This window comes from Felis catus, chromosome B4, assembly GCF_018350175.1.
Source record: "Felis catus isolate Fca126 chromosome B4, F.catus_Fca126_mat1.0, whole genome shotgun sequence".
Classification (NCBI taxonomy): Eukaryota; Metazoa; Chordata; class Mammalia; order Carnivora; family Felidae; genus Felis; species Felis catus.
In genome coordinates, this window is record NC_058374.1 from 131,330,667 (window position 1) to 131,356,074 (window position 25,408).

General features: G+C 61.9%; 1 protein-coding gene and 1 long non-coding RNA gene across 4 annotated transcripts; one reads left to right on the plus strand and one right to left on the minus strand.

Annotated features, from left to right (window-relative positions):
* On the minus strand, nucleotides 1-25,408 carry CARD10 (caspase recruitment domain family member 10). 3 transcript variants are annotated; one of them, XM_045062331.1, is made up of 22 exons: nucleotides 25,341-25,408; nucleotides 24,963-25,214; nucleotides 23,941-24,078; nucleotides 21,707-22,032; nucleotides 17,251-17,448; nucleotides 16,187-16,342; nucleotides 15,202-15,327; nucleotides 13,938-14,129; nucleotides 12,599-12,733; nucleotides 12,135-12,250; nucleotides 11,530-11,558; nucleotides 10,941-11,064; nucleotides 6,156-6,315; nucleotides 5,612-5,723; nucleotides 4,933-5,176; nucleotides 4,666-4,735; nucleotides 3,481-3,583; nucleotides 1,976-2,134; nucleotides 1,765-1,880; nucleotides 1,465-1,553; nucleotides 1,162-1,274; nucleotides 903-1,044 (listed from the first exon to the last, which is right to left on the minus strand). In XM_045062331.1, the coding sequence occupies exons 2-21, from the start codon at nucleotides 25,195-25,197 to the stop codon at nucleotides 1,187-1,189; spliced, it is 2,916 nt and encodes a 971-aa protein (XP_044918266.1). In that variant the 5' UTR covers nucleotides 25,198-25,214; nucleotides 25,341-25,408; the 3' UTR covers nucleotides 903-1,044; nucleotides 1,162-1,186. The 3 variants fall into 3 exon arrangements, with proteins under 3 accessions (XP_044918265.1, XP_044918266.1, XP_044918267.1); XM_045062330.1 differs by lacking the exon at nucleotides 1,465-1,553 and having other exon boundaries at nucleotides 1-1,044; XM_045062332.1 differs by lacking the exon at nucleotides 903-1,044 and having other exon boundaries at nucleotides 1,413-1,553.
* On the plus strand, nucleotides 15,688-16,627 carry LOC123386738. Its single transcript, XR_006601110.1, has 2 exons — nucleotides 15,688-16,039; nucleotides 16,199-16,627. It is a non-coding gene; the product is annotated as an uncharacterized LOC123386738 (long non-coding RNA).

The window sequence follows — 25,408 nt, forward strand, 5'->3', positions numbered from 1 at the left end:
TTCTATGACAAACCGTTTAATGTTATGTCATGTGCAGCTTCTGAGTGAAAAAGGCCCGCTCAGAACTCAACGAGCCATACATTCTGGTGACGGAGCAGCGGCCCTTCTCCCCACCCGTGCCTCTGAGAGGTGAGTCACCGCAGGGAGCTGGCGCTGTGAGAACACGGTCCTCGGTGTGCTCCCCAGGAGCACGGGAGTGTCAGTGCCCAAGTGTCACGGGGTGGGGTGGGGCATTTACACGGGAGAGAACCACAGACACACGTGTGACAGGAAGACGCGAGGGGCACGGAGGGCCGGGGACGCTGCAGCACCCACACGTGGAAGTACACAGCAGAAACACGAGAGGGGCGGGGGGGGGGCCAGCGGCGGGCAGGGGCACGCGGGACGAGCTCGGGGCTCCTTGAGCAGAACTGGCTGAGAACCCAGGAGTCCTCAGGTGCCTGCCGTTGAGAACCTGGGCGTGTAAACCTGTGCGAAGGAGTGAGAGCTTGGAAGCTCCGGGTGAGCGATAGGCTGAGGACACGGACGCGCGCGTGGGGCCCGCGAGTGGAATCGCGGGGACACGGGGGCACTCGGGAGGCCCAGAGCAGCGAGTACGGGGGGGGGGGGGGGGGGGGGGGGAGGGGCGTGGGGGCTCCGCCTTGAGGGCTCCCACAGATCCACTCGGGTGAGAGCCCGCGTGCGAGGGTCCGAGGGTCTAGGAGGGCTCGGGATGGGCCGGGGCCCCAGCTCCACCGCGGACACCGGGGTCCCCGCCGCCGACGGCTTCTGAAGCGGGCCAGGAGGCAGCGGGCATCCGGAGGGGCCCCTCAGGCCTCGCTGCTCCCGCCGATGCTGCTGCCGCTGCCCTGCTCCACCCACACGAGGCGGGCCTGCTCCTGCAGGATGCGGCCGCGCACGACCTTGGCTAGCTCCTCCGAGTGGCCCCACGCGTGGGCCGGCACCCGCACCCAGGAGCAGGGCAGCTCCCAGAGCGCCTGCTCCGAGCTGCGGCACTGCCGAAGCAGCTCCGAGTCCCGGGTGCCCGGCCGGCCCAGCAGACCCCTGCCGGCAGAGGGGACAGGCGGCGGTCAGAGGAGGGGACAGACACCGAGGCGGACGGAGGCGGAGAGACAGGGACCTCCTCAAGGAGGAGGAAACGCTGGCCTCACCCTCCCTCACCTGACGTCCCGGACGTTCTTCTCCGTCACCTCCACGTGGATGACAATGGGGTAGATCTCGTTCTGGACCAGCTCCCGCACGCCCCGTGCGCCCAGCTCCAACAGGCAGTGCTTCTTCTCAGCACACGGAGGCGACATTTCACTCTCAGCCCAGAGACGCTGACCTCCCTGCCCCCACTAGGCCCTCCAGGCACAGCCCCCTACAGGGTCCCGTGTCCCCCACCAGAAGGGCCCTGGCCACGAGGAAAGTACCCCAGGGGAAGGTGGGAGACCTGGGGACACAAGTCACGTGCCCGCTCCAGACCTCAGCCTCGCCATCGACGGGATGGAGCGGACCCCACCGGCGCTCCCATGTCTGACAGCCCCCAGCCGGCCCCCAAGGTAGCAGCGAGTCTGGGATGGGACGGACAGGTGAGGTGTACCAGCCCAACACCTCAAAGGGGACCCGCGTTCCACCGCCCCGGCCCCCCCATCCGCAGGGGAGGAGACAGGCCCGTGGAAGGGACGGGACTCGCCCAGCGGCTCTGCGAGAGAGCGGCTCAGGCCCACACTCAGACCAGCTCTCTACCCCAGAGGGGCAGCTCCCCGCCGCCCCAGCACCTACCTTCCCGACAGACTCCTGGATGGTGCGGATCCTGCTGCCCAGCCCAGGGGCGGCAGGCTGGGCCTTGGGGGCTCCCGGTGCTGAGGACGAGCACTGTTCCTCCCCAGAGAGGCTTTCTGCAGAGCGGCGAGAGGCAGGGGTGAAGGGCCCCGTGGGCCCGGCCGCCCGTGGGTGCCGCCCGGCCCTCCCCTCCCCGGGCACCCAGGCTCACCCGCTGGGCACACTTGGAAGTCCAGCCGGGAGCTGGGCAGGTCTAGCAGGTTGCGGATGAGCCGGGGCGCCAGGCACTCAGGCAAGAGCACCACAGGCCGCAGGGCGGACACCAGCAGCGGCCGCACCAGGCTGTAGGGTTTGAGGCTCCGCTCTGGCTCTACGTCAGGGTGGGGGGCAGAGGAGGTGAGGGTGCAGGCAGGGCCCCAGCTCCTCTGTCCTAGGGTGGCCAGCCCCTGGAGCCTCAAAACCCCATCCGCTCTTCTCAAGTCCCCCCCTTTTTTCCCCTAAGATCTGCTGCTGTTCCTTAGCGCGCGCGCGCACACACACACACACACACACACACACACACACACACACACAGCAGCCCCCTGCAGGAGCCTTGGCCCCAATCCCCCGCCCACCTCACCTTTGCCCAACTCCAGGTCCTTCTCTCAACAGCCAGACAGAGGCTTTAAACCTACGGTCAGATCCCGGAAGTCCCCTGCTTTCAACGTGCCAGTGACCTCCCGCGACCCTCAGGAAAGAGGGCGCATCCCCCACGTGGGTGACCCAGCCCTGCCAGAGCCTAGAGGGGCAGCGAGTCACGTGCCCCAGCACACGGACCGACTGCCTCCAACCACAGGGCCTCTGCGTGACTCGGGGAGGCCAGAGCCCCAGCCCGGCAGCTCTGGCCCAGTTAGACCCCACGCTCCCCTCAGAGCCCAGGTTACACCTTCCCTGGTCCCCAGACGTGCAGGGCCTCTGGCGTGCACCTTCAAAATTATGTTTACGGGTACGATGATCTGACTGGCAGGCAGCTGCCTCCCCCTGACCCCCCCCCACCCCGGGGCCATATGCTCCAAGGGGAGGTACCACTGTGTCCCCTGGACCAAGCACATTCTGTGACAGACCTGGCGTCTGGCTCGCACTTGCTGTACTCGGTGTTCTGCACGCGCATCACATACAGCCATACCTCTGTGCCTTTGCACAGCTGCGCCTTGTGCTGGGAACGAACTCCTCTTCATCCCCGAAAACCCCACCTCAGGCAACTTCCCTTCCGGGAAGTCTTCCCTCACCACCGTCTTCTTGCCCCTCGGACCTGCGACTCCCTCCTCCGGGCTCCGCCAACCCCTTCTCCCCGTCTTACCCAAGGCCTCCCCCCTACTGCCTTCCAGACACCCGCTCGGGGATTTCACTGGCACCGGCCGGCACACACACATGAGAAACACCACTACAACTGCTCCGCCAGACAAGAACAGACCCGGGCCCGCGGGAGCCCCGGGTCCTACACCCCCACAGTCACACACCCACACCGGTGCCTCCCCCCAACTGGCTCCCTCAACCCCGGTGGCCCATCTCCCACCAGGGGGAGCCCATGTCTCAGGCCCCGGACGCCCTGCTCCCCACCGGAAGCCCTTCAACGGGCTCTTGCAGGCAGAATGGACCGCCAGGGCCAAAGGACACCCCAGACGTGCACCCTCCCAGACACCAGCACGGGACGTGCCTCTGCAGCTGTGTGCTCACCTGAGCAGGGTTCCATCAGCAGCTGCTCCGGACAATCTCCGGCAGAACCTCCCACGTGCTTGGGCTTCACCAGCCGGAGTTGGTCCAGGGCTCGCTTCTTCAGCTGGGGGGGAGAGGGGGGCACGGAGAGAGAAGCACCTGAGGGCCCAGCCTCCATCCCACCCTCAGCGGGGAGGAGATGAATGGGACCCCCCCCAACCCCGGCAGAGGGGGCCCGGCTGCCCCCGGGGTCAGCCCGAGAGGCCCCCTCCCCGCCAGGCTTTCTCCTGCCCCCACCCGGCCCAGCACGGCCCCTCTCTCCCCAGGCAGCTGAGGGTAACCATCCTTATGGGCCCAGGGAAGCAAGCCTGTAGGAGCCAGTTAGAGCTAGAGGGGCCTTAGGTCTACAGATGGGGAACCTGAGGCCCAGAGACCAGAGCGACCTAATGTCGCCTGAGAGGTAACCTTTGGAACCTCTTCCAATGAATTAGCAACGTGACCCTGGGTACGAAAAAAAAAAAAAACAGCACCGACAAATGACAGCACCGATGACACCAGCGGCCAGCAGGGAACGTGACAGACACCGAGCCCCAGGTGTCACGAACTCACTGAAGCCTTCTACCCACGAGGCAGGCAACGTAACTTCCCCAGTTTTACAGATGAGGAAACAGAGCCTCAAGGGAGGGTCAGGTGCTTGTCCAAGGCGGCGCGGCGGGCTGGCTGGCTCGTGGCAGAGCTGGGATTCCGCCCCAGGCAGTCTGGCTCCAGAGCCCAAGTTCTCAGCCCCTCTGGCCTTCTGAGTGATTTCACTTCTCTGAGCCTCACTTTGCCCGTGTGTAGGGCGGCCGGGGAAGGCTCACCCGGCCCAGCCCCTACCCAGGGATTGGGTAGTGACTGCCATTCTGTCAAGTGCTGGCCGTGGGGGTGTGACTGCCATTCTGTCAAGTGCTGGCCGTGGCCAGGCCTGCTCCTGAGCTGCCTCGTTTAATCCTCTCAACTACCCTGGACCGTGAGCCCTGCCGTTGTCCTCTCTGCTGGGCACGTAGGAGATGATCAACCGTGTCCGGCTGAAGGAGCGGGGTGGGAGCCTCCCTCCTCTCCTTCCCCAGGGCTGTCAGACAACGGAAGCTGGCCTCTCCCCCTCTGGACCCCACCCTTGGCAGGCCCTCTCCCCGGACCCTTGCCAGCCCGCCCAGCATTGCTTACGTTACTTCGGGGCCCTCGGTGCCGGCCGGAGAGCAGCCCTTTCTCCTGAACTTCTAGGAGCTGCTGGGCTCTGCGGGGTAGGGATGGGGGTGGGGTGGGGTCACATGGTGCATTTGTAGGGAGAAAGGGAGCCCCTCACCTCCTCTCCTCCAGCCCCCTTATCCTGTCCCGGAGGATAGTGAGGGACTGCAGGGGGAGGGGAAAAGCCTCCTATCCCGGTCCTGGCTCCCTGCGGGACCCGCCCCCAGACTCCCGGTTCTGCGTCACCTCTGGTAATTGGGCACGGTGCCCCGGTCCAGGTCCCGCAGCGTAAGGGGGTCGACCCGTGTGCAGAACCACTCCTGCCGCCGCTTGTATGCCGGGTCCACCAGCCGCAGGATCTCCTGGGCTTTCACACACAGGGCATGAGGGTCTGCACGCTCGGGCAGGGTGAGGTTGGCTCGAATATAGAAGGGCTCAGTGCTCAGCCCCTTTGTCCAGGCATCTAGGGCCTCGTGGAAGGACTGACAGGCTGGACGTGGGCAGGGCGGGGGCAGGAGGGAGGGCAAGAGGAGGATTAAGTAAGTCAGGGATCGGCCTCGGGCTCCATCACGCCCCTTTCAAGGCCTGAGCTGCCAGAACCCTACCTCCCCCCTCTTAAAGTGAGAGTCTGAGGCCCAGAGAGGACAGGGACCTGCCCGAGGCTACCAAGCCCATTAGGAACAGAACCAGGCCTTGAACCCGGGTCTCTGGACTCCTGTCATGGTAAGCTCCTTAAGGAGGAGACAAAGGACAGCCAGCAAGGGCGAACAGTGGGCGACGGAAGAGCACTGCTGACAGCCAGGCCACAGCCAGGCCTCGGTTGCCCCACCTGCACCACGGGCTGGACAAGCGCTCTTGTGGGCTCTCAGCTCTGACCTTCTGGGACCCGGGAGTCCCCAGTTCCTCGGCCCTCGGCCAGACTTACCCTTGAAGTCCATCAGGAAGGGGAGTGTGGACGCCTGGCTCCAGAGCAAGGTTCTCTGCTGCGCCTCACCTTCTAGGCCTGCCCCCTCCAGGCCAGCAGCCTCTGCCCTTGGCTGGGAAAGAAACCCAGGCAGGCAGGGAAGGAAGGAAGTGAGCTTCCCAGGCCACCGCAGCCCTGGGGCTGAAGGGAGACTGGGGTGGTGGTGACATATCCCGGTAATTCAGATACCCCACCTCACAGGGCACCTAGCCAATCAGATCCTTCCCCCATCAACAGGCGTCGTCCTCACCCAGGGTATCTGTTCTTTTCCATGCTTAAGGGTGGGGATCTGTCCAGCCCCTGCCCAGTCAGATTTAATTTACTGCTGGCTGAGGCAGGCCAACCTGGGTGTCATCTCTGAGCCTGCCTCTGCTTTGGGTCAACCCCCAGAAACTCCGCCCAGTGACCTAGATCCGCCAATCAGAGGGCATCCAGCCCCAGCTAATGCATTGGCTCCACCCCCCACTCAGAGGGACGGTTTTGGTGGGGGGGGGGGGGGTCTCACCTCTCTCGGCTCCCCCCTGGCAGACCCTGGCCCAGAGAGCACCCTCCGCACCACGGCCCCAGACCAGCTGTCCCCAAGGAATGACAGGCCGTCTGGGCCCTTGTCCTGGGGCTCAGGCCCCCCCGGGGGGCTCCGGCAAGACACTCGGATGGCCAGAGACCTGGGAAGAGAGAAGGGAACCAGGAATTAGAGTTTGGTCAGTATTTCGACTCAGTGCGACATTCCCAGGAGAACCACAACAATTCCCCAACCGAGCCATGACTCTCACCAACCCCCCCCAACTCACCCCAGGGCCATTGCACCTGCTGTGCCTGCTGCCCGGAATGCCCTTCCCCCTCTCTTCTGCCTGGCAGACTCTGCTCATCCTTCAAAGCTCAGTTCCAAAGCAACCTCTCCCTCCCCGACCCCCACACGAGGTTGAGGCAAAGCTTCCTGCAGGATCGCACCCTCTGCGCTTGCCCAGAAAGAACACCCTCAGGACCAGCCCACCATCGTGCGCAGCTCTGGGTCCCCAGCCCCAAACACAGCGTCCGGCACATGGCAGATGACAAATAAAAGCTCGTTATGCTCACAGTTTAGCGGGGGAGGTCACCGTTAGGACACAACACAGACCAGAGATGGCTACAGGCGGCCGTGGGAGCACCGAGGGGAGCGGCTTCCCAGAGGAAGAGGCAGCGGGGCTACCCGGCGGTGGCGAATAGAGGCGCTTCAGGAATAGACAGAGAGGAAGGTGGTGCTCCAGGCTGAAGGGCTGGCAGGGGCAGAGGTGTGGAGGACAGAATACAGGATGTGCGGAAGGATTTAATAACAACAGTAATAACAGCGGCAGCAAATGCTTACCGAGTGCTCCCCGTGTGCCAAAAACCATGCTAAGCACTTTGCCCTAATTAGCTAATTGAACATCATGGGAAACAGCTCCCAGAAAAGGCAAGCTGGAGCCAGCCTGTGGAGGGCACACAAGGAAGGCGTCTGGCCTTCCTCTTGTGGGCAGTGGAAACCACTGACAGTTAAGACAAAGAGTCACCCAGATCCCCATCGTGGCGGGGTTCTTCCTGTCCCTGGATGAGAACCTGTGAAGCCCTGCGGCCGGCGCAGACACAGCCGCCTGAAATTCCCTTCTGTGAGCCCCCCTGGCCGGAGGATTAGGGAAGAGGGGAGGCCAGAGTCCGCAGGGGAGAAGCCCAAGGGTCCCCCACCATCGCCCGCCTCCCCACCCACCCTGGCAACTGCTGCCCACGCAGCCACACTGCCCCCTGCTGTCCGCCCAGGGTGGGCAAGGCTATAAGGACTTCAACACCGTCTGCGCGCATGTGGAGGGGGGGAATCTTTGGCCCCGGGAGCCTTTCTCGGCTTCCACCCTCTCAGTCAAAACAAACAGCCACGCCCACGGGGCTGTGATGGGACACGGGTGCCAGCCTACCTTCGTAGGCTCCCCCGGCCCCGGGAATGTCCGGGCTGCGTTGATGGGCCAGGGCAGAGATGGGAGGCCCGAAGCTGGGCCTGGCCATGCTGCCCCCTGGCTGGAGAAACACAGTCCCACTCCAGACCCCAGCCTTAACTGTGCCCTAGATGTGGACGAGCGAGCTGGCCGCTTGATTCTGTCACCACATCCATAAAGCCAGGACAATGAGGACACTGTCTCCCACCGTGGGTGTGAGGGTCGGACCAACGTAAAGATGATGCAGGTGGAGGTGGAGACCAGAGGCCTCCAGGAAACCTCCAACTGCAGGCCTGGCCCCTAAGAGGGTTGTGAAATTCACAAGGTCACGGCCAGCGCAGTGTTTTATCGGAACAGAATAGAAAACGCACACCAGCCTCCCCTCAAGTAAACCCAACTCTCGTCTCGTGATCCTTTTGTTCCGGGCGCGTGTCCTGAGTTTCCGTCAGGTGGGGTGCGGTCAGGGGACTCTGAGAAAAGTGGCACTTGCAGGGACTCCGGGGCCAGACGGCCTGGCTGCGTAGCCTGTGGTCCTCAAGAGCCCCATCGGCCTCCACCTCCCTCATCGTACGTACGACTCAGGGAATTAAGCGGGGGACGCTCTTAGAACCGTGCCACGTTAACTAGGTGCCCAAGAGAGGTTACACAGCTAGTTACCAGGGGTGACTCAGAAAAGTCACCTCTCCGTGGCCGGCAGTTCCCCCACCTGTTTCGAAGCCACAGACCACCGAGCATCAGGGCTCCCCCAGGAGGCAGCCCAGCAGGCAGCCTGCACTCAGCCCTTCCTGGTACCAGCTGATCGGCCCCCTGCCCCCCTACCCCCTGCCCTGGCACACCAGCCCCATCCCCAGCCCCGCCATTCATCCCAAGTTTTCAGGCTCTCCCTGCCAACCTAGCTCAGGCACCGCCTCCTTCAGGACACCCTTGCCCACCTTCCTGAGGAACCCAGTGGCTTCTCTGGGCCTCCAGAGTCCCCCTGGGGAAGGGGGGAGAGTCTGCCTGGCAGCTCCCAGGTCCAGTTGGGGCCAGGTCCAGTTGGGTCCCTCTCAGCACCAGGCCTCAGCAGACAAGTGGATGAGGGAAAAGAGAGGAACACAAGGCCGGGGGGGGCGGGGCAGTCCAATCTCTGGACCCTGGGTCTCTAGCAACACAGTCTGAGTGACCGGGGGGCAGGCCCTGCCAGGGAGACTCACACTGACCCTCCCCTAGTGACCCTCACCCAGCACTCGCCCCTCAGCGCCCCACTTGCATTCTCTGGCCCTTCCTCACTATCTCTCCCACCTGTCCGTCTGTCCGTCCAGCCCTCAGCCCGCCCCAGCAACCCCTGCCCTGCCCCAAGGCCCTAGGAGCCCAGAAGGGCAGGGGAGGCCAGACCGCTGCAAAGGCCTAGCGCACGGTGAGGTCGCACCACGAGCGGGAGCTGAAAGCAACTTAGCCAGAAGGAAGGTCCATCGGAATCCCCAACTCCACCGCCCAGTGGCCTTGGGACAAATTCCCGACTCTCCCTGGGCCTCCTTCTGGTCATCTGCATCATGAGGCTAAAAACACCAGCCTTGCTGGGCTCCTCGGGGAACCTAAGCAACAGCAGCAATAAAAACAGCAAAGGGCTAACACTACCGCTCACTCTGAGCCGGGCACTGTTCAAAACACCCTAAGGGGAACACCCGAAGCCCGTGACAACCCCATTCTACAGAGCAGGAAACCGAGGCCCTGGGGGATTTAGTGACTTGCCCCAAGCCCCTCTGTAGCAAGTGACGGGGCTCCAGTGTCATGTTCTTTCCCACTGTGCTCTGTGCGGGGACACTGCCCCAGGACACATGCAGGCACCACCCCACGCACCAGCCAGGCTCTCCCTACCCCCCCCCACCGGCATCTGTCCACATCTTGCTGTCTCAGTCCCCCGTCCCTGCCCCCGCCCCAGTGTGTGTCCTCCCTCCAGCTCCCTCCTCCCCAGGAACTGCAGAGGTGGCCCCATGATCACATGGAGGGGGGGGCAGGGGCTGGGCCAGAACCTCCTGCTCCGGTGCCCCCTGGACAGCAGCCAGGACCCCTGCTGCAGGCTGAACCGAGCTGGAGGAAGGGCCAAGGCAGGCAGGAAGGGAGGTGCCTCCACCCCTTCCCCTAGAAGCACGTCCTGCACAGGGAGAAACAATGTCGTGCTGGCCCCGCTGCCGGAGGGCTAGAGTGGGGGCAGGGGCCTGGACCTGGGCCTGGCCAAGCTGCTTCAGGCCCCTGGTCCTGCTCTGCCCCTATTTCTCGGGTGACCTGCCCTCTGTATCCAGCACCCCCGCGTCGCGGCTGCCGACATTCAGTGGTCCCCAGGCCCCTTCCCCAAACGCAAACCTGCTGAGGTCACTGTGGGTCTTAGCCCCGGCACTTTCCAGCTGTGTGACCTCAGGCAAGTCGCTCAACTTCTCTGAGCCTCAGCTTTCTCCTCTATAAAACAGGGATATAATCATAACACCCACCTCCCAGGACGGAGAGAACGCTGTGAGGCAGCCAGCAGCCGGCCTCGCGTTTAGCCATAGCCACATCTTGCTATGTTTCCCAGCGGGCACAAGCCGAAGTCCACACTCTCCCGCCTGACTCACACGGCCAGCCTGACTCATGAAGCCCGCCCTGGCCCCCTCCTCCTCCGGCTCCAGTCACCGCCAAGCTCCGGGCCATCCCTGGACAGCCTCTGCCCTCTGCTCTTCCCCACTCACCCAGCTGCCCTCCCTATCTGGAGTTCGAAGTGCACATTCTCAACTCATCTATCGCCCGCCCTCCTGGGACCCACCCGCGAGCCCGACCGGGGAGGTCACTAGTCAACCAACACTGACAGAACCGCAACGCATGCTGGGCCCGTCTGCTTCACGACTCCTGTCACGGGCTTGTGGCCAGCCCGGCGGCGGCGGGGCTCCCACCCCACCCACGGCGCGAAGCCTTGCCGGGAGGCTCGGTCCTGCTGGGGGCTCAGCGCCGGGAGGACGGCAAGCAGAGGGGGGTATGAGTAACGACTACCGTTGACTGAGCACCTACTTAACAGCTGGCAAAGCGGGGTGCTTTACTGACACGAGTCCTGAACCCCCAAACACCCCCATGCAGAAGAGATCACTGACCACCTTCAGCAGATGAGGAAACACGGAGGCGCCGAGAGGAGAAGTGACCAGCCCGTCACCCAGAAGATTAGCAGCAGTGACAGGATTTGAATGCCAGGTGTCTAAAAGCTCGAATATTCTACGGTTGCCTGAGGCTAAAGCTGAGCTACTGCTCCCTCCCACCCCCTCGCCCTGCTCCAGGGGTCTGACACCACCCCCACCCAGCCCCTCCTGGCCCATGTCTACCACCCCAGGCAGCCACAGTACCTGTTGAGGAGATCCAGACCACAGCCTCTGGCCAGCAGGCCATCCGACTTCCCAAAAGGCCACACGCTATCAGAGGACGAGGACGAGGAGAGACCAGGAGACCAGGGCTTAAGCGTCACACTCCCTGGGTGAGGAGAAAGAAGGAGGTTGCGGGGCTCCAGACCAAGCAACCAGGACAAGCCGGGGCCCGTGAGAAGGGGGCGAGGTGCTCGAGCCCAGGGCCTTCCCAGGACCTTGGCAGGTTTGACACCCCAGGAACACACTGCACCCACTGGGCTCGGGGCTGGGCCGGGGCCAAGGTGACCCTTCGGTTCCCTGGGAGGGGTTGGAGGGAGGGCTGGGACTGAGGAGCCGGTACAGTGAAGCCAGGCCCAGGAGAGAGGAGCAGGCCGGGGCAACGGGTGAGCGGCGTGGCCCAACTCCCCAGGGGCCTCCGGGGCATAGCCGCCCTGCCCGGTCAGGGCACGGGGTGGGGGTCCTCAGGAAGGGGGGGCGCAGGCAAGGGCAGAGCAGGAAGCACAGACCTCAGGTGGGCTAAAAAGCCACCCCGGCAATGAGCCCTCCCCACGGAGTCCCTGAGGGCCGTTACCTGTGATGTCCGACATGCTGCTGAAGGACCTGGGGGGAGGAGGGCAGGGGAGGCAGGAGCTGAGGCACAGGGGGCATTCTGCCCCCGTCCCTCCTCCCCTGCCGCCTGGCCACCAAGAGGTCCTGCCGCCCCCAAGCACAGGTAGGCTACAGCCAAGGCAGGGGTCCCAGGCACTGGGCACTTGGGCCAACCAGCTCCCCTAAACTCACAGGGCGAGAAGCTAACGGTCCGACCTCTGCCCCACGCCCCTCCCCCTAGAATGCCCTGGCCTGTCCCTGAACGCCGCCCCCTCCTGGAAGCCTCCCTGGACTTCTCACCCCTCAACTCACCCCTGCTTTCTGCCTCTGTCATTCGTGGCTCCCACGTCTGCTCGCATACCAGACTGTGACTTCATCACCGCCCCCCCCCCCGCCCCCGACCTGGGTCATGGCCATGACTCTGCGGACCCGGGTCCCGGAGCCCCGGCCATTTAAAGGCGTTAAGGGGAGGTGCCCACCTAGCTCCGATGCTGGTGCTGGCGCTAGGGATTCTGGGATTTGGCTGCTTTCAGAAACGGCAACAGCCATCTCCCTGAGCCTCTACTGCTGTCTCCCCATCCTGCTTACCTCTTAGGGGGTGCGGGGTCCTCCTCACGCTGCCGGCGGAGGATGGAACCGGCGCTCGGGGGGAAGGGCAGGATGGAGAGCCGATTGATCTCCTTCTCGCTATCTGTGGCCTCCTCCTGCCAACGCCACGACAGGGCCTGGGTCACCTCCGATCCGCCTCCCCCACCTCAACGCACCCACTTTGTGCCCATTCCCCAGACGACAAGTAGGGCCCGGGGTGGAGGCGTGGGCTCTGCACGAGTACAGTGGGGATCCCGTGGCTCCTGGCACCCAGGCCTAGCGCGGAGCTGGCTCTGGGCGAGCTTAAGTAGGGGACTTGGCCTTCATGGGCCTCGGTGTCCTCACATGAGAAATGGGACTGTCGGCGAACTGGAAAGCACCCACAGGTGGGTAATGACGTTACACGAATGCTGTCAGCATCCGCACCCCACCCCCGACACGCTCAGGGAGGGCAGGTGTCTTACCGAGGTGTGGGGCTCAGATCCCCCCATGACGGCTGCTTCCCCAGCTGCTTCCGGGCCTCCCAGCAGCGGGGGGAACTCGCTGAGGCTCCAGGTGCTGCTCAGGTTGGAGCACAGGGAATGGGAAGAGGCACAAGCCTGGCAACAGAAGGGGGAGGGAGGAGGTGAGCGGTGCAGGGCAAGGGCCAGCACCGGGGACCCGGCAGAGAATGAGACGGCTGGATCCCTGCTCTCATGGAGCTCACAGCCCAGCAGAGACCGACCATAAACACACAGGCAGATTAAGGAAATAACCCCAAACTGCCAAGAGACCAGGGAAGGAAGGTGCCTAGTGTGGGGAAGGCACTCCCAAGGGCCCTCCCAGCCTGGGGGCATCAGAGCGCTCTCCGGAGAAAGTGTGGTTTGAGCTGAGGGCTCAACGATAAGTAGGTGTTAAGCAGATAAAGTTGGGGAGGATGGTCTAGGCAGCTGGAATGGTATGTGCAAAGGCCCTGAGGCAGGACTGTGACACAGTCCAGGAATTAAAAGACTGTGACCCAGAGAACAAGGTTAGAGGTAGGAAGGGGCCCAGCCTTCAGGCCTCCAGGGCCTGATAAGGGGTCTGGTCTTTACCTAAGAGCAAAAAAGCCACTGAGGATCTTAAAAAGTGACAAATGACAGATTCATGCTTCCTTTGTTCTATTCCTCCAGGCTCCATGCATCAAATGCTTGGCCAAGGGATCATCTTCAAGCAAACCCAAGAGAGGAAAAGGCAGAGCTCCTAACAGAGGTCCAAGGACTCCTATCTGGTTGACAAGGGGTGCTGGCTGGCTGTATGAACTTGGGCAAGCCCCTGACACTCTCTGACTATACAGTGAGGGAATTGAACTAGCTGGTCTCTGAGCGGCCTTCAGGCCTCATGCAGCCGGGCTTCTCCAAGAATATCCAAAAGCAAACTTGAAACCATTCTTTTTTCTTTTCTTTTCTTTTTTTTTAACTTCAAACTATTCCTAGTGCCCCAGGAGCAACCCCAGAAACTCGGAGACCCTTTCCTGTCCCCTGACGCACCGACCCACACCCACCCCAGTTGAAAGTTCCACCAGGCCTGCATATTCTCCGTCCTGCCCGAGAGCTCCCTCCAAGACCAGCATGCTCTTGACCCAGGGCGAGGGCTCCAGCCAGGACCCACCCATTGCCTCCTGGAACCTGCATCTTCCCAAGCCCAGCTGAGGGATCCCAGGGGGTCCCACCCCCCAGACGGAGGTCTCCCACCAGGTCCTGCTTGTTCCCAGCCCCGGCCAAGAGCTCCCGCCAGGATCCCAGCATTCCCACCGGCACTCTCGTGCTCCTGCCCCCTGCTCACCTTGAGGCAGGAGCCCCCCTGGACCCGCTGCAGCTGCGCCTCCAGCAGGGCCTTGGCACCCTCCAGGCTGGTGAGCGCGGTCAGCAGCTCGTCGCGCTCGGCCTCCAGGCCCCGCACCTGCTTGCGGTACTGGTCCTTCTCGATGAGGCTCTGTGAGTACTGCAGCTGGATCCGGTCACGGCTCTGGATGGCCTGGGGAGAGCGGCCAGAGAGGGAGGGTGCAGGGGCCGCCCTGACCCAACCGTCCTGCCCTCTCGGACAGGGGCGGCACAAGGCCAGCCGCTAACGTTTATCAAGCGCTTCCTGGGCGCCGGGCCCTGTGCTAAATGTCAGGCCGCCCACTCAATCTTCGCACCAGCTTTCTTCCACGGGGGAGATTCTCTTTGCCCTCATTTGACAGACAGCCCAGCCAGCGGGCACAGAGCTGGGATCCAGAGTCAGGTCCAGGCTCTTACTGTTTCCCAAGAGCAACGGAAGCCCCTTCTGGGAAACGTCCTGTGTGCCTCGGCCTTTACTCACACCATCCCAGCTCCCGGGGGGAACCAGGGTTCAAACCCAGCCCACTCCACCCAAAGCGCTTTTCCCCACCAGGAAGACCAGGGTCCCTGGGAGCTGGGCCATGGCCGGGACCTGCCACCCAATGTCTCAAAAGGAGCGGGAGCCAGAGATGGTGCAGATTCCTGGGTCCCCCCCTCCTCCAGACCACCTGGGTCACCTGCACCTTCACCCGACCCAGCAGGGGGCCCCGAGGCCCATTCTAACATGTAGACTTCCACTCCTCTAGTAGGATTCGAACTTGGTGCAAGGACAGCACCTCCCGCCCTTCCCCCCCGCGCGGGGAGCCCCGTACAAGGAGGGCCGGTGACCTGGAGGAAATAGCTCACCCTGTGGCCTCAGGAGGTGAAGGCCATGGCACCCAGGGCGCGCGAGCCACAACTTCGGTGAATTTCCTTCACCGGCAAATATTTGCAAGCACCGCCCTGTGGAGGCCTTGCCCTCGACGTGAAGGGAACAAGGGCTCCGGAGGCGACGGGTGCCGGGACCCCCTCTCCTCGACCAGGAGCTGGGGTGAGGCAGGTGTGTTGGGGGGTGCGGGGTGGGGGGGGAAGGTTGGCCTATCTGAGTGCTTCCGGTACCTGGTACCTCGGCCCACTCGCCCCTCTAAACCAATCAGCGCTCCGGACCGGGCGGAAGTCTCCGGCTACGGTTCTGGCTCCGCCCACTCCCCTGTCTCCCCGGGGGGAGAATCCGTGGCCGCCCTCACCTGGTCGCGCTCCTTCTCCACCTCCTCCAGCTGGGCCAGGACAGTGGCCATGCGGTGCTTGTACAGATCACAGTCCTTCTGCAGCGCGCGGTGCTTCAGCCTCAGGTCCTCCATCTCCTGCAAGTACTGCGGGGCCGGGAGGGGGCAGGGCGGGGCGTGCCCAGCTCAGACCACAGGCCTGGGGCCCCCCCTCTGGCAAACTCACCAGCAGGTGCCCGCCAGGTCCAGGGAGAGAGGCCTGAGCCACAATAACAAGCGCCCCACCCCCCTTGGCCGAGTGGCCTGGGCCACCGACCGACTTCACCACCCCGGGCCTCGGTTGCCCCATCTGTAAAACGGGGGCGACCATAACAATGGTACCTTCCCAGCCAACCTCGGCCTCCCCATTTATCTTTTTTTTTTTTTTAACGTTTATTTATTTTTCAGATAGAGCGTGAGTCGGGGAGGAGCAGAGAGAGAGAGAGAGAGAGAGAGAGAGAGAGAGAATCCGAAGCAGGCTCCAGGCTCTGAGCCATCAGCACAGAGCCTGACGCGGGGCTCGAACCCTCAAACTGTGAGATCGTGACCTGCGCCGAAGTCGGACGCTCAACCGACTGAGCCACGGAGGCGCCCCTCGGCCTCCCCATTTAAACTGCAATCTGCCCCCTCCCCTGCTACTCTCCTTCCTGCACAGCACTTATCACCCTCCCCTACGTGAAGTAACGGACCCGGGATCGTGTGAGCAGACTGCTGTTGGTCTCCCCTGCTAGGATTTAGCCTCCGCAGGAGCAGAAGCCTTTGTTCTGTTCGCCAATGACCTCAATATTTGAGAACAGACGAGTGCACCTTTCTTAGCCCGGTAGGCACCTGGCGCACGGTAGATGTCAGAGAAGGTGATGCCCACCCTCCCCCCTGCTCTCCCCAGGAGCCGGTCTGTGAGCAAGGAGGAAGCGGGAACCGGGCAGGGACCGGGCAGGGGTAGGGTAGGGCGTGAGGTAGACGCTACCTTGTCCCGCAGCTCCTCGGCCCACTGCAGCTCCCCCTGTACGGCGTGCAGCTTCTGACACAGCTCCTGCCTGCTGTCCTGTGCCTCCCGCCAGTCATGCTCCAGGATGTCCAGGAGGATGCGCTCCGAGCCCGGGGCCCCCAGCCTGCCGGCCTCCTGAGGGTCATGGTTCAGAGGCCGCCTCAAGCTCCGGCCCAGGGCCCACCTTGACTGTGGCAGGAGGGAGGGGGACACACAGCCCTCGCCCCCGCCCCCTCAGGCCCGCCTCACTAGCTCTGCCACCGTGGCCACGGGCCTTGACCTCTCTGGACCTCCCTTTCCCAGTCTGTGGAGGAGGTGTGGCCCACAGCCCCGCACCCTCGAGGGAACATCTGGGGTGGAAATGAAGTGAATGAGGACGTGCCTGCACAAGTTGGCCCGGATCTTATTCCTAAACAAGAACCAGGCCCGCTCGCTCTCGCTACGGCCCCCGGCCAGACCGCCCAGGGCAGCAGATGGGTGCCTTTTCCAAAGCCTAGCCCCACCCCTCTGACACGGGTTCTTCACGGGGGCTGAGCCTGGCCCAGGCAGGTGGCCCACGGGCCCGAGATCCAGCCCACAGAGCCACACCCCAGCTGGGCACCCCGACCCTGTGGGAGTCCTGGCTCCCATCCCCCACTTCCTGTGTGGAGCACCGGCCAGGCAATAGGCCCGCTGACTGGCCAGGGGCCACCCAAGCCAGCCCCAGGGCCATCCAGACCTCAGGGGTCTGAATCTTTCCAGGGTCACAGGCTCCTCTACAAATCTGAGGAAAGCTGGGGGCCTCTCCCCAGAAAAACGTTCACACGCAAAATCAGGTGCACCGTTTCGGGGAGTTCGGAGACCTCCTGGGGTCACCCACGGGCCCCAGACCAAACACCCGGGGAGGGCCCAGCGCTGAGAGCCCTCCGCTCAGAGCTGGAGACAAGAGGCTAGCCGGGGTTCCACCTCTGGTTCTAGAATCCTCGTTCTCCAGGTCTCAGGAGGATGGGTGAGCGGCAGGCGGTCTGACCCCCCCTCCCACTCCCCCTCGCCACCCCTCACACCTGCGGCAGACCCTCCTGGAGCTCCTGGAGCGACGCCGTCAGTCGCTGGTTCTCCGCGCGCAGCTCCGAGACCAGGTCCACGCCGTCTGGCTCCTTGTCCTTCTCCTTGTCCTCCGACCCGGGGAGCGGCCCCCTGGCCCTCCGCAATAGGGTGCACTCCTCCTCCAACCGGCTCACCTTGAGCTTGAGCTGATCCACCTGGGGCCCAAGACATGGGTCAGCCCAAGGAGGGACAAGGCCCAGGGAGGGGCCACCGGCAAGGCCATGGGGAGAGGCTCTGCTCTCTTGACTCCTGGTGCCTCTGGGGTTCCCTGAGCAGCTGGGGCTGGGCTGGGCTGTCCCCGGGGAATCTGCTGCCAGGACTTCCGGGTGGGTGTCCTCCATCCGGCTCGTCTGGCCCACAGCTGGGACACAGAGCACAGGCAATTCAGCCCAGGGCCAGCACGAGGGAGGAGGAGGGCCACGCCAGCAATCGGGGGAGCCGGGGTCCAGGCCCGGCGCCGCCTCTATCCCAGCGTGACCTGGGCAAGTCGTGGCCCCTCTCAGTGCCTCAATCTCCTCACCAGTAAGATGGGCCCCTTTGATCCCCCTGTTCCACATCCTACCTCCCAAAGTCACTGTGAAACTCCACAAAGACGGGGGGGAGGGGGAGGCAGGCAGGGGGCGGGGAGGCACCTGGCTGGCTCAGTTTAAGTCATGATCTCGATTTCAGTTTAGGTCACGATCTCACGGTTCTTGAGTTTGAGCCCCGCGTCGGACCCTGCTGACAGCGTGGAGCCTGCTGGGGATTCTCTCTCCCTCTCTCTGCCCCTCCCCCACTGGCACAGCCCCGCGTGTGTCTCTGTGTGTGTGTGGCACACGCACGCTCTTCGCTCTCTCTTTCTCTCCCTCTCAAAGTAAATTTAAAACATTCATGGGACGCCTGGGTGGCTCCGTAGGTTAAGCGCCCAACTTCGGCTCAGATCACGATCTCACCGTTGTGGGTTCGGGCCCCGCGTCAGGCTCTGTGCTGACAGCTCAGAACCTGGAGCCTGCTTCGGATTCTGTGTCTCCCTCTCTGCTCCGCCCATGCTCATGCCCTGTCTCTCTCTCTCTCTTTTAAAAGTAAATACATGGGGCGCCTGGGTGGTGCAGTCGGTTAAGCGTCCGACTTCACCCAGGTCACGATCTCGCGGTCCGGGAGTTCGAGCCCCGCGTCAGGCTCTGGGCTGATGGCTCGGAGCCTGGAGCCTGTTTCCGATTCTGTGTCTCCCTCTCTCTCTGCCCCTCCCCCGTTCATGCTCTGTCTCTCTCTGTCCCAAAAATAAATAAAAACGTTGAAAAAAAAATTTTTTTTTTTAAAAATTAAAAAAAAAAAACCATTAAAAAAAAAAGAATTCAACAAGACGGTAGGTGGGTAGAGGCCTTCAAACCACCAGAGGCTGCCTCCAGAGCTGCCAGGGGTGTGACAGTGGCTGTCTTCACAGCTTTAAGTAAAATCCTGGAGCCCCAACCTGCCACCAGTTTAGTGTGTGCAGCCAGAAGCCGGCCCGGGGTGGGCGGCGGACGGCCGTGTGGCGGCCTGGCAGATCGGTGCACTTGGCCAGAGCTCCTTTCCACGTGGGGTCTGAGGCGTCTGGACGGTGACAAGAGCAGCAGCAGGTGGCAAGCCGCAAAAGGAAGTCACCGTTGGGATAAGGGCACGATGACCTCTGGTCCCCCGCGCAGGCGTGTCAACGTCTGGTGCCCCGGGAGTGCCCCGGCCTCGCTTGGAAAATGGCTTGCAGCCCCGCCCCCCCCCCCCCCCCCCCGAGCGCCAGGCAATGCCACGCCCCCCCACAGACACACACACACACACACACACACACACACACACACACACACAGCCCATGAGGGTCTGGATGCCGGGTCAAGCAGCTGTACTCCTCCTCCACAAAGGACTCAGAAAGAAATTCATGACTCTCACATTCCTTTCCCCTCACAACACACGCTTTGTGAACAGCCAGAGAAAGACAGCTAGCTCCAAGGGCCAAGTGTGGTCACACCCTCTCCAGCGAACTGCGGCCACACACCGCGGCCTCCGGCCTGACCCGCGGCCAGCAGGCGCCCCTGATGAGCTCAGAGGACGGGGCCCTGGGGAGCCTCCCCCCCCCCCACCCCTCCCCGAGCACCAGGAAGCAGAGATACATTTAATCCCGGTGTACAAACTCACTTAGCACAAAATTATAGCGTTCGGTCCTTAAGTTGATGTGGTTCAGAAATACCAGCTCATTAAATTTGCACCTTATAAAACACAGTATTAAATCCCGGCCGCCACACACCTGCCCCGGGAGGGGGGAGGGAGGGGGAGGCGACCCAAGCGGCCAAGACAGGCACCTTCAGCTGTTCTGTTCGTCTCCACCTGCAACACCTCTGTTAATGCTGGGGCAGAAAAGCTCCAAAAAGTTCAGGCAAATGTACGGTAGCTACGTCCAAAGAAAATCTTATCTGTTCATCGGAATTCAGCCCTGACCCTCTGGCCCCTAAACTAGGGAAAAGCAGTCCCTATCCGGCAAGTGGCAGATTACCTGCCCCTGCCCCCCCGCCCCGAGGGGGCCATGCTAACACGCACCTGCAGCCAACATGCAGATACACGGAGGCACCTCTGAACCTCTTCTCCAACCCTCTACCGCACCCCAGGGGATCCCAGACAGCTGTGCACACCCAGGACATCCCCCCCCCCCACCGCCCCAGTCACAGGCACACGTCTGCCACTTCAGGGAACCCAACCCAACGGTGACACAGGCCACGCCCCTCCTGACGCTGCTGGACCGGTGGCCGTCACACTTTCCTCTCTGAGAAGCAGAACTTTCTTCTAGGAAAACCTCACAGCAAACCCCACATCCATGTCAGAGGAAGCAGACGCAGTGAAGCGTGGGGGGAGCCTAGGCCACCCTCTTCACTCCTCGGATCCTGGGAAATGCTCCAGCCAGCCTCTCCGTGCCTCAGTTTCCTCATCCAGAAACGGGGACAAGAGCCGCGTGCCCCCCACCCTGTCCCAAGAGAGTTACTGAAAAAGTAATGGAGTTGGTACAGGGCCAACGCTGAGGACTGAGCCCGGAGACTGGAGGTGCCGAACCACTCCTAGGGCATCCTCGCCCGTGACCTCCCGCCAGGATAAGGCAACCGGGGGCGCCTTGCAAGTGCCAGCCTTTCCTCAATCTGCCAACAGTCAGAGGCCTCAGCTGGCCCATCTCGTGCTAAACACCAAGCAGACCCTCAGACGACCGCCTCCCAGCCACCTCACCTCACACCCTCCCATCGGCCACCTGCACCCTTAAGCGGGCCTGGCTGTCTTTCAACCTGTGGCCTCGATGCCTCCGATCAGGATTCTCTTCCCCAAACGTCCACCCACGAGCATGCACGGCCACAGGCTCTGGTGCAATAAGGCACCGGCACCTCCCACCTGCCACCCTCCGTCCCCGGGTACCCACCACCTGCAGCATCACGGCGACAGCTGAGGCTCACAGATCGGGGGGCTTCAAATCACACAGTCAGAACCCACCCCAGGGAACCTCATACAGTACTGTTGGGAGAGAGCTAACCGTGTGCCGTTGGCACCTGTTAAATCCTCCACGAGCACGAACTCAGGAAGTCCTCTGGACAACTCCCTGAAGCAATAAAACACCGGCTTTACCCCCTCCGCTAAGCCCCAGGAAGGAAGCAAGAAAGCGAGGCTTGGTTTCTCAGCCCCCTCACCCGCCGCTCAGGGGGGACTGGTGAGCTCTCACCTGGATGGGAGCAGAGTATTAGGGGCCGGAGGCCAGCCCCGGTGCCAGGCGGACCCGTGCAAAGCCAGGCTGTGCCGCTTCTGGGCTTTGTGACCTTGAGCAAGGGCCTCCCCGCTCCAAGCCTCAGTGTGTATGTTTCAAAACGAAATCGCGTGCAGCGGGGTCACATGACGCGACGCGTGTAAACTGCGTGGCGCAGAGCAGCGCTTAATGCCATCAGCGACTGATGACGACACGGGTTGGAACACCAACAGCACCAGGCACTCAATGCGTCTAGAACCCTGGGTCTTCAACTCACGGAACCGTCATTAACCAAGGCTTCTTCACCTCGGCACTTGCCGGTATCTGGGGCTAGATAATTCTCGGGTGTGGGGGCCGTCCTGGTTAGCAGCGTCCCGGGGCTCCACTAACACACTCCTAGTCGCAACAACCAAAAATGTTTCCAGACGCGGCCACACGTTCCCAGGGGAGGGCAGAATCCCCCCTGGTTGACAGCCACCACCATGACCCAACGAAAGAAAACGCTACCAACATCCCCACGACGCAGATGGGAAAACGGAGGCACGGGACGGTGAAGGGACCGGCCCCGTTGTCCAACGGCTGGCACACGGTGGCTCGGGGACACACACCGGGCGCCGCGGTGCCGTCATGGTTTTGCAAAGGTTGCCCCCTCCCCACTCTACCCTGCCCACCTCCCCAGGGCCTACCGCCAGCTGCAAGTCCCGGCTGCGCAGCACGGCTGAGTTCTTCTCCTCGCTGAGCTGTGCCAGGCGCATGGCGATCATGTAGTTCTCATCCTTGAGCCGCAGCAGCTCCAGGCTGCCCGCCTCCCAGTCCTCCCGCAGCCGCTGGCAGCGCTCCTGTGCCTGCTGTTGCTCCCGCAGCCGCTGCTCCAGTCCGGCCCGCTCCTCCTCCAGCAGCCGACCACGAGCTTGCAGTTGCTGTTCCCGCTGCAGCTGGCTCTTGCGAGCCTCCCGCAGCCGCCGCACCTCCGTCATCAGGAACTGGGTCAGGCCCTCGGGCCCCTCCTCATCTGCCAGGGACGGGGGGAGAGAAAAGTCAGGGCAAGCAGATAAAAGTCCAGCGGGACGGCAGCCTGCGCAGAAAAACCCAAACCACAAAGACGCGAGGTGGAGACTCGGGCATGTAGTTTGATAACTGTGGAGTGGAGAAGGCCTTCCTAAAGAAGGTACAGAATCTAGAACCTAGAAGAGAGAAATTGGACAAGTCCATACAAAAGTCTGTTGAAGATCTGAACAGTGAAAGATGTAACAAAGAAGTTAAAAGACAGCAGAACGGGAGAGAATATAACCAATATAACAGAGAGCTGGGAGCCACGATATATAAAGAGCTCCTACAAATCAATAAGAGCTATAACAGAGAAAATGGACAAATCCATATAAAAAATGTTAACCATGACAAATATAACAAAAAAAAAGTTAAAACGTAAGAAGTAGAGCAGGTGAAAATATAACCAATGCAGCAAAGGATTCAGAGCCACAATATATAAAGAGCTCCTACAAATCAGTAAGAAAAAGCAAACAAATACATGAGGAACAACCATTAATAGGCAAGTTCCAAAGCAAAATCGGTTCATAAACAAAGGAAAATATGCTCCAACTCACCAGCAATAATAATCATAATGGTGACAATAACAGCCACTAACGTTTAGCTTCATTCTTTGCGCTAAAGAAATTAATTTAGTTAACCGCATGACAACATTATGAGGTAGGTACTGCTATTACATCCACTTTAAAGACAAAAACACTGGGGCGCCTGGGTGGCTCAGTCAGTTAAGCATCCGACTTCGGCTCAGGTCATGATCTCACACTCCGTGAGTTTGAGCCCCGCGTCGGGCTCTGTGCTGACAGCTCGGAGCCTGGAGCCTGCTTCCGATTCTGTGTCTCCCTCTCTCTGACCCTCCCCTGTTCATGCTCTCTCTTTCTCTGTCTCAAAAATAAATAAACATTAAAAAAAATGATAAAATAAAATAAAGACAACACCACCGAAGCACAGAAAGGTCAAGTCATTTGCCCAAGGTTTACTAACTAGTAAGCTGTGAACTGCGTGTCTGAATGAAGTACAAGTTTAAAATAATAAGGTATTATTTTTGCCATATCAGAATTGGCCAAAGTGTTTTTAAATGATCCCCAGGATTCATGACGGTAGAGCAAAATGTGCATTCATACACTGGTGGCGGGATGAACATCGATTTCACACTTAAAATACATAGGAGTCTTTGAGAAATTTCCCTTCCCAGATCCTCTCCTCCTGAGACACCCGTCTGCACAAACGTGCACACAGAAAAGATGCTCCTGGGGGCACCCGGGGGGCTCAGTCAGTCAAGCATCTGACTTCAGCTCAGGTCATGATCTCGCAGTTTGTGAGTTTGAACCCTGCATCGAGCTTGTGCTGACTGCACAGAGCCTGCTTGGGATTCCCTCTCTCCCTCTCTCTCCCTCTCTCTCTGACCCTTCGCCACTCACACCCTGTCTCTCTCAAAAAAATAAAAAATAGGGGCGCCTGGGTGGCGCAGTCGGTTAAGCGTCCGACTTCAGCCAGGTCACGATCTCGCGGTCTGTGAGTTCGAGCCCCGCGTCAGGCTCTGGGCTGATGGCTCGGAGCCTGGAGCCTGTTTCCGATTCTGTGTCTCCCTCTCTCTCTGCCCCTCCCCCGTTCATGCTCTGTCTCTCTCTGTCCCAAAAATAAATAAAAAAACGTTGAAAAAAAATTAAAAAAAAATAAAAAATAAAAGTATTCAGGCTCTGAGTTCAGACTAAATGGATTTGAATCCCAACTTGGGCAAACTGCTTCAGGTCGCCCCATGCCTCGGTTTCCTAGCTGTTCAACAGGAATAATGAGAGTGCCTCCCGACAGGGATGGAGTAAGGAAACTCTGTACTGGTGTCCCAGGCACCAGCACCTGTTGTGGACCCACTCACCGAGGATCATGGAGCAGCGCTGGGCAGGTTCCTGGCCCGTGAGCAGCGTGAAGTGCTCGGGGTAGTAGAACTCCAAGGCTTCCAGAAAGGCCTCATATCCCCTCTTGCCGCGGCAGCGCAAGATGTCCATCAGGCGCCCTGGGGAGTGGCAGGGGATACCCAGGGGTCAAGGTCAGGACTTCCCCCAGTGCCTAGCCACTTCCTCCCCCTTTCCCTCCCCAATGCTCCAGGGCCCACGTTCCCCAGACTTTTTATTTCCCCGGATTTTTGAGTCAGTGACACACACAGGGGCCTGTCTCGACACATCGGTGGGGAGAGCCTGTCTGCCACAGCCAGGAAAGCCAGGACCCTCCCGCCAGGGTACCTGTGCCGCAACAGCTTCCCAACCCCCAGCCTACCCCCACCCCGCCCCCACACACAGATACAGGGCCAGCCAACACTCCCTGCCTTTTCAATGGCACCGAGGAGTCCCCTCCATCCCCAAACGCAAAGTAATACACTGTATTTCTCCCACCGGCCAAGGCCTGAAATGCCACCATTAGACCCTCATCCCTTTGCCAGCTCTGGTTCAAGGACACAACCCTGTGGGAGAGGGCACCCTCACAAAGCTGTGACGGGTCTTGAGCACTTAGGGGGAAATAACTCTCCAAGGAATGCGTGGCACACGGCAGGAGAGGGCAGAGAGAACCCAAGAGATCAAAGGGCACAAGAAAGATGCCGTGTCCATCCACTAGGTCCCAGATCTAGACTGCGGCTGGCAACCACAATCCAAGTTCCCTGCTCCAGAGCGGGCCCAGGAAGCGGGAGGCAACTTGCAAGGCAGACAAAACCCAGATGCCCGTCTGGGCACCAAAGATCCGCCGGGTCGTGATGGTGGTTCAGGCGGAGGCGGGATGGGGGGGGCACCAGAACCCCTGGCCTCCGGCTCCAAGGCTCCGTGCGCCGCGCTCGGAGGACAGTCAGCCCGGGCGGGGGCGGGGGAAGGGGGGAAGGCCCGACCCCACGCGCCCCCCGCGGCTCACCGGTGCGGTTGACGCGGCACGGGAAGCGGTAGGTGCTCAGCACCTCCTCCTCGTCCTGCTCGTCGATGACCCGGCACTGGCGCAGATACGGCGTCAGCTTGGCCGGGTTGAGGGCGCGGGTCAGCCGGTGCCGGACGCCCTCGATCCGCTCCCACAGAGCGTCCTCCTCCGCCTCGGACCCCGAGCCGGCCCCGGCCTCGTCCTCCGCCTCGCCGGCCTCGGCTCCGCCCGGCATGGCCGCGTCCTCGGGGTCTGCGGGCCGGAGGCGCGAGGGGGCCGATCAGCGGGGTCGCCCGCGGGCCGGGGTGCGCCGGCCGATCCCCGCCTCAGGGGCGTCGCCGGCGCCCGGCCCGCCCGCCCCGCGCCCCCGGGACTCACCCCGCACGCCGCCGCCGCCTCGGGCTCCCGGCTCCGCGCTCGGGCGGCGGCTCCGCCGGCGCAGGGGG